This window comes from Carassius auratus, unplaced genomic scaffold, assembly GCF_003368295.1.
Source record: "Carassius auratus strain Wakin unplaced genomic scaffold, ASM336829v1 scaf_tig00031193, whole genome shotgun sequence".
Lineage (NCBI taxonomy): Eukaryota > Metazoa > Chordata > Actinopteri > Cypriniformes > Cyprinidae > Carassius > Carassius auratus.
The window spans coordinates 90,873-107,427 of record NW_020525903.1 but is presented as its reverse complement, the minus strand read 5'-3'; the positions used below and the strand labels follow the sequence as shown (position 1 = coordinate 107,427).

General features: G+C 38.0%; 1 protein-coding gene and 1 pseudogene across 6 annotated transcripts in view; both read right to left on the bottom strand.

The window, feature by feature from the left end:
• Window positions 1-2,594: 2,594 nt before the first annotated feature.
• LOC113080393 (uncharacterized) lies at window positions 2,595-8,605 on the bottom strand (annotated as a pseudogene).
• A 3,832-nt stretch (window positions 8,606-12,437) lies between these two features.
• LOC113080396 (ribosomal protein S6 kinase 2 alpha-like) overlaps window positions 12,438-16,555 on the bottom strand; it is a 57,260-nt gene continuing 53,142 nt past the window's right edge. For 5 of the 6 annotated variants that reach the window (XM_026252567.1, XM_026252568.1, XM_026252569.1 and 2 more), the window contains 9 exons: window positions 16,065-16,195; window positions 15,216-15,344; window positions 14,716-14,805; window positions 14,423-14,581; window positions 13,660-13,821; window positions 13,324-13,400; window positions 13,096-13,213; window positions 12,869-13,006; window positions 12,438-12,792 (listed from right to left, as the gene is read on the bottom strand). In XM_026252567.1, coding sequence (XP_026108352.1) covers window positions 12,670-12,792; window positions 12,869-13,006; window positions 13,096-13,213; window positions 13,324-13,400; window positions 13,660-13,821; window positions 14,423-14,581; window positions 14,716-14,805; window positions 15,216-15,344; window positions 16,065-16,195 — 1,127 coding nt within the window. In that variant the 3' untranslated portion in view covers window positions 12,438-12,669. The remainder of the gene's footprint in view (window positions 12,793-12,868; window positions 13,007-13,095; window positions 13,214-13,323; window positions 13,401-13,659; window positions 13,822-14,422; window positions 14,582-14,715; window positions 14,806-15,215; window positions 15,345-16,064; window positions 16,196-16,555) is intronic. The other variant, XM_026252566.1, reaches the window with a different exon arrangement.

Genomic DNA, 16,555 nt, shown 5'->3' with positions numbered 1-16,555 from the left:
TAAACATTGTCATATAAGTATCTTTTTTCTAGAATATAGAAACCCTCTGCAATCGTCAATCATGCAACAACCCACCCCCCACCCACAAATCCTGGATTAAAAATGTATCTTTTTGCAAAAGGATTAGTTACAGACATGATACGTGTGTAAATCCATGTTAGTACCTTTTTTCTTTTTTTTTCTTTGACAGTAAGCCGTCCATCCAGGATGGGCCTAATGGACCGATGCCAGCACTCAACTTCTTGACAGATTGAAAATCGTTAGCTCTTAGCCTCTGACTGTGCTGTTGCATAAATGACAGGTGTTACGTCACTGCTCAGAAAGTTGCAGGTCAGTCTGGAGCAGATGTTCACTGTGATAGTCTGCAAATGAGAACCATTGGCTTGCAACATGATACAACAATCCTCCTTGGTTGAATGCCAAGTGTAAGCCGTCTTCTGTCCTACACTGCCTGCAGTATTCAAAATACATGCTATGAGGATTTTACTTTGAATGTAGCAGTGTTAAAACATTTGAAATATGTAGAAGTGTGCTTAAAATCAGTGTTGCTTTATGATGGCACTGACATTGTGCTCCATAATTAGACACATCTGTCTGCTCTGAAACAAAGTCGGTTTGAATTACATTGTGGGGAAAATAATATAATATGTGATATATGATGATACTTAGATAATTTAACTGACTGACCACTGGTGTTTAGGCAACTATTCCCACAAGTTTTCTGTTCTTATTTAGTTAGATTTATTGACTTGATCCTATCTAATTTCATTTGACCTGTTCTTTGCATAATACATTCACCTTAGAATGCATATCCAAGGAAATACGGTGGACATTTTTTTGACCAGTTACATGACTTGGATATACTTGAGATATTTATGTGTATGGAGAATAACCAAGGTAAGCTTTTTACTCAACCCAGCCATTTGATCAGGCTATTGTAATGTCATAGAAAAGAGAAATAGACGTGACATGTATGGTGTCCCATTTGTGTCGTGCATTTAACCCATCCAAGTGCACGCTCACAGCAGTACACACACACCCAGAGCAGTGGGCAGCCATTTTTGTTACGGCACCCGGGTCCCGGGGAGCCTTATATGTGTCAGTCATGAAGGTGGAATAAAGTCCTGGAGATTCTCTCCCACACTTAAAATCCCTACTGAGACTCGAACCCATGAACTTTGGGTTACATGTCCAAATCTCTAACCATTAGGCCTTGACTGCTTTTTTCATTAGCGGTTAATAATATTGCACAAGGCCTCATGTTATGCTAACAGTAACATGAGTGCTTTACTAATCTTTGTATAAATTGCAAAAGAGGTTACAACTATTGGTTGCCTATAATCTCTTATACAATTTAAAAATTTTTAAATAATTAATGCCAATCCTTTTTTAATGTATTTTTTTTTTACTGTTATTATTTTTGCAGATAAATGAAGTTAAGGGGTTTAGTCTCTGAATGTGGTCAGAGTGAGAGAGACACGACACTAATATCATGAGCTTTTCCAGGTTTCTTTTCTACTGTGAGACACATAGGCAATCAATTTAAAATCGATTTTAATCCAAGTAAGCATTTGACCTTTGCGTTTATAAATGTTTGTCAGATGGGGTGACATTAGCCGTCTGTGCTTCCTCTAATGCTGATGTGTGTCAGATTGCCAGATGGCGCAGGGAAAGAGAGGAGGGTGTTGGTACTGATTTCAGCAGAAATGATTCAGAGCTGTGCTGGATCAAGTGTTTCTTCAGGTCATGTTGTCCTATCAAATTCGGCTGAGAGACTCACTGTTTAAATTAGATAGAGGCATATTAGTTTCTCTCTTTGGCATAAGATCAGGATTTTGATAGGCAAATAGGTTCATTAAAAAAGGTCAGCAAAAACAATTCTAATATTCAATAAAGCATTGATAAATATGCAGAAGCATGTGAAACTGATTTAATTTCCAACTGTCTTTTTTGTTCAGCAAACTACGCAAGCAATGTAGTAAAAAATCCAGTGACTACATCAGCATAAAGAGAATATATGAAAATACATAATTTCAGTGTCAGACAAGAGTCAGAGGTTTTTAAATGTCAAATCTTGTTCTGTGAAACACATGATGAAATCACTAATTAAAGAATAGGTCATTTGAAGATTGTGAATAAAACTTTGAAAATAGATATGTTTACATAAAAACACATCAATTCAATAGAATACATTCTTATTCAATTTCAACAGTGTTCAAACAGAAACAGACACAAAGGCAAAAGTTATGTTTAAAGAGTTTGTGAACCCCATTCAATGTATTTTATCCAAAAAGATTCTCTTATATTGTCACTAAAAATAAAAGCTGGTGTAAATAGTTGTTGAGCATCAAGATTGCATTAGCTTGCAGAAGTTATTTTACAGTTGAGAAAAGAAAATGAATCGGCTAAACTGCATAATGTGACAACAAAAGCAGAATATTCAACAAAACTGTTTACAAATATTAGTGTTACACGATGAAACCTTTAGGATATGGCATCATAACGGTACACATGAACACTAGGACAGACCTTACATTCACCCTGCAAGTTCGCCCAGGGATATCTTTGGGAAAGTTTTTTTTTTTTTTTTTTAATAGTTGTCATAGCAAAACTCATAAAAGGTGCAGTGCAAAAATCAGTTTGAGGGAGTCTCCAGCCGAGGTGTCTTTAAACCTCACAGCGTGAATGTATTACATATGTACAGTAAAGGAGATAAGGCATTCAATGAATATTTAATTCTAGCTTCTGAGAAAATGTAGCCTACAAATCACGAATACCAACGAGAAACCGTTCAACAGGGTAGCATCGCTGGATTTCTACAACCAAGATTCTCTTTAAAAATGTAGCATGCTACCTGATAATCCATGGCCTTGATGTGCAGCAGTCAGGTTCCAGAAGTAAAAATCCCATTGCTTTTCTCTGCAGGGGAGTCATTTTGAAAGATAAATTGTAAAACTACTGTGAGCTACAAAGTTGTTCATTGATGGTTTATGCTTTGGTTGAAAATGCCAGTGAAATTTCTGGTGAAAAACTACATTACCAAAGATTCTGCAAATAAATCTTTACCAATCACATAACTGCAAGAAGCAATTCATGCCAAGAGAACACTTCAGCACCTGGCCATTCCCATGAAGCACTGCAAATAAATCCAGTTGCCCTATGTTCTTAAATCTGAATATAGCCTAATATGCATTATTTGCAATAAACAACAAATAAATTCTATATAAAATCAACATCTTTAAATCTATCATTTATATATCCACATAATTTGTAATTGTATTGTAATTCACAATTCTATGGGACTGTAGTTAAAACTGTTAAGTACACAGTTTTGTACTTTTTTCTTTTTGTCCAATTTTCACTTTTTTGCTTCAAAGTTTGTAATTTTGTGATACACCTCATAGTGTACAGTAGGTTTGGATTGTGGCTGAAAAAGTGGGTGGGAACTCTATATTATCATATATCAGAGTACTGAATACCACAACTGACCAATCAGAATCACTCCAGAGATCCGTGTAATAAATATCATCTTTTGAAACCTTACTACACTCTTGTTGTGGTTTTACAGTTGTAACATTTTAATTCTACAAATCAAGATATTTGAGCAGAAACTGTGGTTACTATGGTAAATTTTTTTAGAGGATTAATTATTTTATTCCATACAAACTGATACATCAAGGCTGTCATCTCAACAACATAGTTTGGTTTGCAGTTTAATTTGTCGCTCAAGAACACTCTACAGCAGCCAGTCGCATGTCCTAAATCTGCCTAAATCAAATCCCTCCTAAAATGAGGGAGATCGGCACAACCATTAAAGGAAACCGAAAACTTATTTCATTAAAGAAATGAAGGTAGCCCTTTAACTGAGATTCAGTCACTTCTATTGTGTTTGCTTTATGCCTGATCAATCGAAATGAATAAAGACTGTGGTCTTCAGGCAACCTGCCCCGTCAAATGATGCAAATCTAATGTCGACACACAGAGCTGCAAAAACAAAAAGCACCACGCGTGCAGTAATATTTATATAGGAACCCTTTCAAAAGACATTCTATGTGTATGCAATGATTGTAATCATAGCGTTTCAATTGAATAATTAATGTTACATAAGAGTAAATAGATGTTTAAAATCTTATTAAAAACTTTCAAATTTTGGTAGAACATAATCTGATAATACAGAGCAAAGTTAATACTAAATGTTTGGACTACTGCTATAATAACTTGTACTCATTAAATGTAATTATTAATATTATTATTTGTATGAATAATAATCATTAGTAGTAGTTGTAATAGTAGTAGTAGTTTAAAAGTATACATTATGTAATGATGTATTATGATGCAATAATAATGTTTTGTTTTTTTTCTCAATATGATGCAGCGAGTAGAGCAACTGTCTGCTTACACAATGAGGAAAGATGCCAGGTGCAGGCTACATTCTCAGTAGTGATGCACTGTCCTGCTGACTTACCCTGCAGTACAGCAGAAATAGCCAGCATCACACCATCTTTCTTGCTCTACCTAGCCCAGAATCATCTGGACTTAACCGGTTCAAGCCAAGAATAGCAGTCTCCTGTGTTTTGCTGAAGTCCCCAAACGCACTCCTCTCAAACAAGGCTGAGCTAGAGCCATTTGCTCAAAGAGAGAGAGCGAAGACGCAGAGACAGAAAGTTTCCATGAGAGCAGTTTGCACTGAATAATCAACCTGCATGTGATACACTTCATAGCCCGTTTCCGTTCAGTATCAAATGAGTGTTATTGGCTGTGCCTGAAACCTGAAAAAATACGGAGGTAGGAAGGCATCAGATGTTAGCATAACATCCTGTGATTTCTCCATTATTTGTGTGTGGTTCATCGAGTGCTGGAAAGACTGAAAATGGTATCTGATGGAGCGGCTGATCATTTATGACTGTACATTCATAACATATTAATTCTGGAGAGAATCAGGCATTTGTAGTCATTAAATATTTGTCTGGTCATCTCTCACAAGAATTAGTTCTAGGTCATTCCACACGACAGTAATGCTTTAAAAGCTGGTTTGAAAGCCTTCATTCTGCCTGTGAGGTCATTGACTGACCGGGACTTACATTTCGGACACAGCCGTACGCTTACATATATCAACTGCATATTTAAAGGCAATATTAGTAGTGCACACAAACTAACTAGAGGTCTTCAGTGAATGAAATCATACAGTAAGAATCTCAAAATGTCCTCTGCCTGTCGTTCACGAGCTGTAGTTTTGGATCAGAGAGAGAGATAAATCGCCACTTCTCTTTTCCGTCCACACATGCTCACTTGGCACCCCAGACGTAAACTGGAGAACTCAAGAGGACCAGAGCGCATGTGTGCACCTGTCCCCAGTATATGTGCACAAATCATACAATCCATCTGTCATTCACACCAAGGATAACTATAGCGAGAACTTTAACTATAAAATTCTAATTTGATCAGAATGGTTAAGTCCATACTACAAATGTAACGATACCGTCACATAGGAACAATATTACTGGAATCACATTCTAGCTGATGAATGATCAAATCTTTGATAGCCAATCAGAATCCACCTGACATTATAGAGTTGAGCATTCACAATGGCAGACAACTGTAATGCATGCTTATAACAACCGGAATGTTATTGTACACTGGCGTGGACACTAATGTAGTTTGTTATAGTTAACGTTCTTGGCATGAAAGGCCTTAAACCCTCCGTTTCTGCACACCTTCCTGCAATAAAGAACAATGCTTTTCGTTTTCGACCAGTCACAGGAAACCTGACTGACTGGAAGAATAGTCTCCTGACATTCACACGTTTACACGCACACCAAGCAAAACCACAGGTTCATGAAAGTGTGACACATGTGCAGGGCTCCAACCATCAACAAAGTTCTCACACATTACAGAAAATGCCCAGTGGGTTGTTCAAGCAGCAAATACGAGGCCTGCGCTACTTCAGTTGGCTCAAATGAAGCACCATCTAAGATCTCAGTTAACAATATATGCAAACATAACAAAGGTTTCAGCATTTCCTGACTAATAGCGAGTACAAAATTAGAAGCCGACGATGCTGTCTTGCAGCGGATGTTTCGTTATTTGAGTTTGACAGGCCAAGGGAGGCACGTTCTCAGCCCCAGCATGGAGGAGAAGACAATGGTGGGCCTGTGCCGTTTGAACCGCAATCCCTTTTTCAGCCGCTGTCCGTTCTCCGCCACATATAGTTCTCCCTGCTGGGCGGCAGCGGTGATGCGGGCCACTAGCTCCCCGTGTTCCACCGCCTCCTGCTCGGAGCGCACAAACACCTCCCTGAGCTCCTCCAGTCGCCTCTCCATCTCCCTGATGACGCGCTGGCGCTCTTCCACCTCCAGGAGGCGCCGACGAGCTGCCTCGAACTCCATACTTGAGCTGGGGGTGACCAGCTTGGTAGTGATGGGATTTATGGCTCTTTGAGGGGATCCGGATCTTCGCGATCCGTTCCTTTCAAAGAGCCGTTCAAAAGAATGGCTCTTTTGGCTCTTTTTAAATATTTAGTCAGTTTTAAGAAGCCAGCTTGGGAGCATCTCAGTTTATCCTGGAAATAATCACTGGGAGGTATTATGAGGTGAGATTTGTAGTCAAATAATTAAAGCTCAGATATCACACACCAATATCTGAGTTTGAATTATTCTGAAATATTGATTATTACCTCATTTCTCATGTGTCGACTATATTCCATAGGGTTGCACAAATCCCTCTGCTTAGACAGTGACATCATTATTTTGATTTACCTTTAGTACAAAGTGTGTGTGTGTGTGTGTGTGTGTGTGTGTGTAAAACTACGTTGACTTATGTTATTCATACAATACCTACTCACAAATAAACATAAAAAACAAAGCCGGCTGCAATGAATTTCTGTGCAAAACAGCTTTTACTACAAACACTTCAACACAAGAACATTGTTATCACACAAGAACATTTTGATAGAAAACTAATTTTTTTTTAAGTAGATAAAATTAGAATAAATAAAATGGAAATGTCTACATACTACATACTATTACTACTGTAAACTTTGCAAATAGGACATCAGCCCCTTCAAGTCAATGAACAATAACAAAGTGGGCTGCAATGAATGTCTGTGGAAAACAGCTTTTAGTGAAACATTTCTATACAAGTACAGTATCACAAAAGAACATTTTTAATGATTTTAAAATAAGTTTTAAATGAATACAAAATGCAATGTAAATGCATGCACAACTAATAACTAATATCATCACGCTATAAAGGGTTGGCCTGCGCTGGGTGCGCCCCTCCCCCTATAACTGTTCTGTCTCCTGGCGGAGCTCATTTGTATGAACACGCATAGGAAAAAAGAACGATAGAAAGAACGGCTCCTCTCCAGTCGCGACTCGGCTCCCATCGTTCATGTTTATGAGCCGTTCAAAAGAATCGGTTCGTTCGCGAACGTCACAACTCTACAGCTTGGACGAGGGCGCCGTGGCAGCTGCAGAGGGCGGCTCGGAGCACGTCTGTCCTGCAGGGACTCTCCGAAAGTCTCCCATGGAGATGGATCTCCGCTGAGAAGACGAGGGAAGATGGAAGTTGGAAGAAGAAGAAGAAGGATGGACATTCGTCGTAGATGGAGCAGGAGATTCCAGCTCTGCATCGCTGTCAGAGTTCCCGTCCTCGTGTTGGTGCTTCTTCATATTTGCGCACGGCTGCTGCAGTTGTTTTCTGTCGAGGTGCGAAGCGCTAGTCATTTTCTGTTTGTGCTGCCTTTTCCGTCGAGGAAGAGAGAGCTCAAGCAGCGTTTTGTTACCTGTGAGACGCTCCATTTGTTAATAAGACTCCAGCGCTGTTAGCTCTCACTGGAGGAGACTCGTCACACTCCATTGGACGAAAGGACGCCGAGTTTACTGCAGCTGATTGGATGCTCGCCGTCTGTTTTCCTGCCCACTCAGCATCCCCTTTCTTTCTCTCTTTTCACTCTTTGCCGCCCCATAGTGATATCTAAACCAAAAGTTGTTATTTTTCTCTATCCTTGCTTAATCATACCATATTCCCTCCCTCTGGGTAACAGAGCCTTACGATTTAATCAGAATTGACTGCCTGCCCCCCAAACACACTCATACACGTTTCCCTCTCTCGTTCTCTTTGAAGTTATTCTATCTTTCTGCATCAATCTCACTCGTTTCCTCACCTGCTGAGGTCATAATTAGCCAGAGATGTAAGATCATTAGCAAATACAACATTCCATGATCTACTGTTGCCAAGCAACAGATCTTGGCATTCATAAAACATGAGTTATATGTATATTCTGTATTTCATGTAATACATAACAATAAATGTGTAATTTGTTCGAGAAATAACTCTTGTCAAGCTAAAACTGAAACACCTGCAAAACATTGAAGTGTAGCTGCATTTTTTTAAAATGAATTAATATGGAATCAAAATGTTGTAATATCAAACTGTCAGATTCCACCCTCTGATCTTAGAGCAGTAAGTCTGACATTAATGACACAGAGATCCCACAGTGTGACTTGATCATTATGTTGGCACAGTCTGAAAAGTACTATCCTAAAGGATTTAAATAAATAAAAAATCACACAGTGTGAGCCCGGCTTTAGAGAACAAAAATCATGAATGAACATCAGAAGGTATGCTGAAAGATACAAAACAACTTAATGAAATCTATCAGCCTTCAGATAATCTCCCTATTTGTGTCTTAACCATGGAAATAAACTTTTTTTTCCAAACTGTCTTGTGTGAAGTCTACCAATAAGTAGCAAAATAACAGTGTATAACTTGAGGGTCACACTTAAAACATTTCTTACAATGCTAAATTGAATTTAATAATTAAAGAAAAAAAAATCTATAGCCTACACTGAGAGATTTATAGCTATCAACTTCAACATCAAATGGTGGTATCAATAGGGTACGGTTTGGAAACAAAAGACAATGTAATAAAAATGAAATATTTTTTTTGACATGTTATGGGCTAACATGTAAATAACACCATGCAAAAAAAAAAAAAAAAAAAAAAAGATACAAAATAATATATTAAATTAATTATTAGAAACCTTTTGGAGTTTATAGAAATCAAATTTCAGTAGTCACACATATAAACGGAAGACATGTCTTGCTACCCATAAGCCACTGCTGTGACTGACAGAACCTAGTTTTATCAGATATTTCTGTACTTTGACATGGTAAAGATTCTTAATGATATAGTAACACCTGATTATTTCATATGTCACTGAAGCATCACCGTCAGATGAAATAAAAACAGGCTGATTTGTGTGGACTTCATTTAGTGGCTCCCTAACCATTTCCCCAGTCCCCCCCAACCTGACACATCATTAGAACAAAGCTTAATGTGAAACCAGCCCCTATCATTAGACTGATGCTGGGAAGAGACTGCAGCGGAAGTTTGGTCAGATCTCAAGAACACTACAGATAATGGTAAAATCTATCATCTCCGGCTCTAAACTGCTCAAAACCACTGTAAATGAACAATTCAAATATTTCATGGTTTTATATGGTGCAATAATTGACATTGTGCATTTGAACTGCACTTTGATTCTTTGCATACTCTTGTTTCATAGACAAGAGACAATCACTCAAAAATATCAATGTTATCTGATCAAGTAATAAAAAAAAAAACACACTAGCCTGCAGAAGAGATAACAGCTTTGAAGCAGCAATAGTGATTCGGAGCCCCCTTTTTTGTTAAAAATAAGTTGGGACAGTACAAAGTGAGAATCACTCATACATGCTTGAAATAACTAAAAGCCCCATCCATCTGAGATTACAGCAGTTTTTGGTAGAAGGGGGAGGGAAGGGGCTCGTGTTGGATTAATGATGGATTTATTTCAGGCATTCCATCAGTACTGTTCAGAGAGGTGCTGCAGATGTTACTTTGATGTGACGCCAAGGCAGAAGAGAGAGAGCATGAAATTGTATTGAGATAATAAGACATTTGCTTGGAACCGACATGATTGAAGTAAATGAGCTTAACTTACATATTTAACTATTCGTTTTATATCATATTTGCAATTTTTGCAACTAAATTATATCAAATATTTTTTATTTTATACAATGATAATAGCAACAAAAAGATAACCGGGTTACATATTTTACCTAAATAAAACTCAGAAGGTGCTACATATGTTTTTTGAGTTATCAATTAATTATATGATAAATACACAAGACACTAACCTCCCATGTGGCATATAGATTTACATAAACTTCATCCAGAAGTTCTCAGATCCTTTAATTTTGGCCAAACAATGTTTGTGTTTCACGGGCAGTATAGGGAGAATATGGGATATTACTAGAGGAGACAGAGAAAACAGATGGAGATGAGAGAAATATGTTGGAGAGAGAGAATGGGAAAGTGAGGTGAGGGTTAAAAACAGACAGAGATAGTGTATATTCAGGAGCTTTGTCATTCATTCATTCAGACAGACTCTCAGATAATCCCACTGCATCATGGCCTAAATTCCGATGTACAAAGCTCTCATTTTGTCTGACTTTTAGTATAATAATCCAATGACCAGATTAAAAATATAATGTGTCCCCAATAATGTGTGGAGACCTCACATGGGCCAAATTATGATTCAGTGACTGAAAAAGAAAAGGTCATTCAAAATAAATCAAGACAAAACAAAGATTGAACAAGTCATACTTTTTTCTTTTCTTTTAATAGAAAGGCATCAAGATGAAGGTTCTTTAATTCAGTCCTTTAACTGTAAAAGCAAAGGGTGTTCATTTTCACCACAAACAACAACCCATCCCACCCCCTCCCCAACATCAGGAAGAAGAAACAAACACATTTACACAGTAATACGACCCAATTCTGTGAGGATTTTTTTTTTTTTTATCAAGGAAAGACAAATAAATCACACGATTTTTTTTTTTTCAAAGATAAGGCAATAATAACCCCAATACCATACAAATAGCAAATAATGTTTGAGACAAACAGAGTGCACAATTACAGACAAACTGTGTTTTTTAACACTTTGGAAACCGTTCCAAATTCTGTTCCAATTACTGTTTTTTTGAGATTTGAAAGAATAATTCACCCATGGAATTAATATTCTGTTAATTTCTTTTTTCACCCTCGTGTCATTCCAAACCTGTATCACTCTATATTTATAACAGGATGACCATGATATCCTTTTTCAATAGGATGAAAGTGAATCCCTGGTCTCTATTCACTTTCACTCCACGGGAAAGTACAGCTTGGATATTCCACTTAATGTCTTCTTTTGTCGAATAAAGAAAGTATGGTTTGGAAAGACACGAGGGTGAGTAAATTATAACAATTTGCATTTTAGAGTGAGCTATTCCAAGTAAAACTAGTTTCAATAACCGAACCAATCAGTACTGGATGCTTTTATAATTCTTTATGTTCTTAATAATTCAAGAATTCCAGGGGAATGTAAAATAATACTGCAAGCACATCCTAAAACTTTGAAGATGTGTTTGACTGGTAAAGGGTGCAATACTTGAGCAAGACAAGGCTTTGTGAATTTGCAAGGCAATGCTAAGAACGGCCTGAGCACAATACAGTTCCACCACACTGAGCTTCTGAACGCCGGGAGAACAAGGAATAGGACAGACAAAGTAAAAATATACACAATCATTAAATTATTTCCTCAACTGTCATATTTATACACTTCTGTGCTCAATGTGCCCTTATAAAATAACTACTCTTCAAGCTAAACAACAAATACAACAAAATCAAAACACAGGATACAGTAGTCAATGTCCAGAAAAAAGCACTGGTCTAACAGGAGCAACATTTTTTCATGCCACAAGCTTCAGACGTCATCTCACATACACACTTTTTTCATTCTTTACATTAATAAACACACAAAAAGACGATTTCTGAACTGTCCTCACCAGTGCTGACAGATTCTCCAAGCAAAAGTGCAGAGTTAGGGAAAACATGAAAGGAACAAGACAGCATTGTACAAATCCATGCAGAAAGCACTTCCATTCTGTTTAGGCTGATAGTCATGTGAACATGCTCATCGGATCCTTGTGGAAGATATGTTAAACTTTTACTCATCCATGTGTGTAAAATCTTATATTGGAGCATCTCTGTTTCTCCTAAAGTGAGCTTTTAGGAAGAGTCTGACAAAGAGAAAACTACTAGACAACTGGAAAACAGAAGAGCTGAAAGTCTTCCAAGAACAGACAGATCTTATGCAAATCAACATAAAAGTCCAGTTTAACAAACTATAGAGGTAAAACAAACAAACAAAAAAAAATATATAAAATAAAATAAAATAACCCCGGGGAATAAAACAAAAACAAAAAGACAATCCAAAACTCAGCAGTGTTGATATTTAGGTATTACAGTACCAAGACATAAATGCACTGGTAATATTGTGTATTTTACAACAGTATCTGTTACCCGGTTTTTTTAGATCTTTTTCACACACAGACTCATGCACACACACACCCCCCTACTTCTGGGAGAATGGAACTCTCACTGGCCACGCCCCTCAAACTTCATCTGTCAATCACCTCCCTTGCCTAGTGTGCTTCCCAGCTCCACTGCAGTGCTGATGTCATGGGCAGGTTCAAGAGACCGTCTTTAGTCCGTAGAGCTTCAGTGTGGTTCTTCCATCCATCAGTCCTTTACACAACTGCATTCAGTCTGGAGTACTACTCCAGTTCTTCTTTGCTCCTTCTCTACAGAGATGTGGAAGGAAGCTTTTTCACCCGTCTCTGCGCCAGGAATGAGGACACGATGGGCTTCAGCTCAGGGGGTGGTTGGGAACTCTTCAGTGCTGAATATGTGGCAGCCATCGCCCCCTATGAGGAGAGAATTGGTGAAGTTATAGACCACTAGTTCTTTATGATAAATTTAAAAGCCTCACGGCTGGGATACCTTGACAAGCATGGCATCTTGATGTTGTAGCTGGCTGTTTGGAAGTTTGTCTCTCTGAATGATCCACGGATGCTTCAGGACCTGCTTGGCTGTGAGCCGCTGGTGAGGGTCCACATGGAGCATTTTAGAGACCAAATCCTGCGTGAAAAATCATAAGTTTGATCAAATAAAAACCCCGTGAGAGTGGTTTGAATGGCTTTGAGGATGGGGGTGGGGTCATGGCCTACTTTGGCAGCATCAGACACCGCGTCCCAGTTGCCTCCCGTGAGCGTAAAGTGTCCGCTCCCTATCCGACTCAGAATCTCTTCTGGAGTGTCTTCTGGTCCATTGGCAAATGGTGTAAAACTGGTACAATTAAAAACCAAAGGAAAAATTAGTGTGGATGTGGGTGTGTTTTCAGATTTTGTGTGGGGAAACGGAGTCTGCAATATTTCTTAATAATGGTAGTGAATTACCCTGCAAGCATAGTGTATAGTAATACTCCAAGACTCCAAATGTCACAGCCCTCATCATAGCCCTGTCTTTTCAGTACCTGCAACACAAAACGATATGTTTCAGCCCAGTAATTGAATACTCAAAACTGCATTTCACAAAATCATCACTGTGACACCAGAGAATTTAAAGCCACATAGTACAAACTGTCCTTTGCTACAAATAACTCCTGAAGAGAAGCATACAAAGTCACTACTAATGTGTTTTTCATTATCACTGTAGTTATAAAACATCGGGCATTTAATATGTTTATTGGTCTATACAGAATTCCACAGTCTGTTGTGAGAACAAGCACTCACCTCGGGTGCTACAAAGTTGGCAGTATAGCAGGGTGTCATGAGAAGGCCATTGTCTGCCCGGAGCTGCTTGGCAAAACCAAAATCACAGATGCGCAGAGATTCTGGATTACCAGACTCATCGACGTACAGAATATTACTGGGCTTCAGGTCCCTGTGAACAACCTTGTAGAAAAAGAAAACACACATGGGATTTAAGAATTAGTGTTACAATTGCCCCCAGTCCCTCTTTACTATTACCGTATATTGGGGTAAGATTTCAAAGAAGAGTGGTTTAATTGAATTGATTTGAGACAGTTTTTTCATTCTTCAAGTGGTAGAATTTTCCCCAATCCCACTTTAGCATTATATCAGGGGATAAGATTTCACCCTGAGTGGTTCAGAAAAAAAAAAAAAAAAGAGTGGTTTAACTGAATTGATTTGAGTCAATTTTTTTTTTTTTCATTTTTCAAGCACTGCTATAATATATGCTATAAAAATCTACAGGATGATAGGCCTCAGAAGCCTATCCATCATGGTTCGTCTGGGAAAGATGTCAACATAACAATGATTTAATCAAAATAAATGTTGCAAACAGAGGAGATGGAACAGAGGGGAGTAGAGCAGAAGAGGGTCCAGGGAAGAGCCCTGAGGAACACCCTTAAAAAAGGAAGGGAAAGAAAGGCTCTGTCTTAAACTGTGAATCATAATAACATATTCTGTATTAGTGGCAGGTTATTATCAACAAGACAAATATAATTGTGTTTGTCCATGCATGTTTTCTCACCCCTTGAGAGTGCAGGTATTCCACGGTCTTTGTGATAGTGTGCAGCACAGCACTAGCCTCTCTCTCTGAGAAAAACTTCTGCTTGAGGATTCTGTCCAGCAGTTCACCTCCTCGCATCAGCTCAGTGACCAGGTACATCTGCTTCCCATTGTCATACACCTGCACCACAATTTTTTTTTTATTAAACTGGTAGCATTTTTAGCTCCCTGTATTGTGTGCATATATTACACTTCAATAATGCAGATGATTTCTGCAGATCAGGTAATGGTGAAATAATATGCTGTTGTACTAACATCTTTGAGAGTGATGATGTTGGGGTGCTGGCCGTATCTCAGCAGGATCTCAATTTCTTCTGATGGGTCAGTGTTTGTTTTATCAATCACCTATCAGAATTATAAAATAAATGATGTACGGTATTAGTCACCCAAAGACCACTTGCATCCAAAACTCTTTTAGTGAACATAGCCTTCATCTTTTTGTTGATGATGTTTAAGTAAAAGAGCATTCAAAAGAAAATATAAATTTTATTTACATATATAAAGAAATATAAATATATACTATCTGAAACACAGATTTTAGGATTCATAACTACAGTTATTTTCTACAAAGGATCAAAATATGTCTAAAAGAAACAAACTGACTCTAAAATGTAGTTTCATCAAAAAGTCACAGAAAAAGAGTCACAGATGCTTAGGTAAACTAAGCAATTAATGGTGATGTCAAAAAAGAAAACAATTTTAAGCCATCTGTATGACACCAGTACAATATTTAAAGATAAGAGTGAGTCACTAACCTTCACTGCATACTCTGTGTTGGTTGTTTTGTGTATGCAGCGTTTGCAGACAGAGAAAGAGCCCATGCCGATGTCCTCCTTCAGTATGTAACCATCGCTGAACAAGATGTTCTTACCGTGAAGCTGCTGCTTGAAGACAGATACACAACAGAGTATTAGAACAGCCACACCCACACACACCAATAATAATTCTTTCAAACACAGGCAATAACACTAAATACTATCATTACAGTTTGAACTCAATACAGCGAATGCTGGATAGCACAGAATGATGATATCACTAATACAAAGTAAAGCCATTTACTTTATGCAGAACTAATTTTTCACTAATCGCATCCTTCATTAACACTGAACCACTGTATCATCTTCATCTCCATTAAAGTGCATTACGCTCACTCTTACATAAATCAAAGTGAAAAGATAGAAATACTGCGATCTAGTGGTCAAGATTTCAAGCTCATTTAATCATAATCATACTGTAGTATGTTTGGGCTTCAAAACAAGTTATAGTCTAACCTCAAGCAATTTAATTGTTTCGTAAGTGAACACCTCTTAAACAGTCCTTGTGGGGGTTCAGGTGAGATATCCTTATCACTTTCATCATCACATGAAAATTATATATTTTATCAACTTTAAACGGCCATGATAAGAAAAACTGGAAACTGTAACTTGGCACAAAAAAACTTGTTCTGTGCTAATTAACAGTATTCCACTGGTTAACTTAAGCTTAACCTCAACCCAATAATACAGTCATAGACTGTCATAAAAGCTGAGAAGGAATGGCACATTAACCACAGCAAAATACAAAGATATTTTCAGCTGTATTTCTAAATATAACTGAAAGCATACCTGTACTACAGGGTGTGGAGGGGGCTGAGATGGCTCTTCTTTGCCCTCCTCCTCTAGCATCGCTGTGGCAACAAAGCTGAAGCCCCGGAAGAGCTGATGAGCCCCTGCACTGGGAGGAACACCTGGGGAATCTGAGAAAGGCCAAGAAGCAGAGAAATCATGAAGCCCACACTCATATTCCATATTATCCAAGCTGATGACATTTGAAAAATCCACCCAAAGCTCCAAATTAACTGCAGTGAGCTCAGCTTGAACATCAAGATGAAACTACAGCCATCTGTTCTATGGCTATCCTATCCATGAAGAGACCACAGACACTATTTAAGTGCAATATTCAACTTATATAATCATTTTTGGAGTTTGACAGCCTCTGGCCTCCATCTACATTTATTATATGTATAAGAAGAACTTTCTGATAACATTCTGCAACACAACTCCTTTTGCTTACAACAGAACGAAGGTAATATTTAGGTTTTAAACAACGTGAGGGT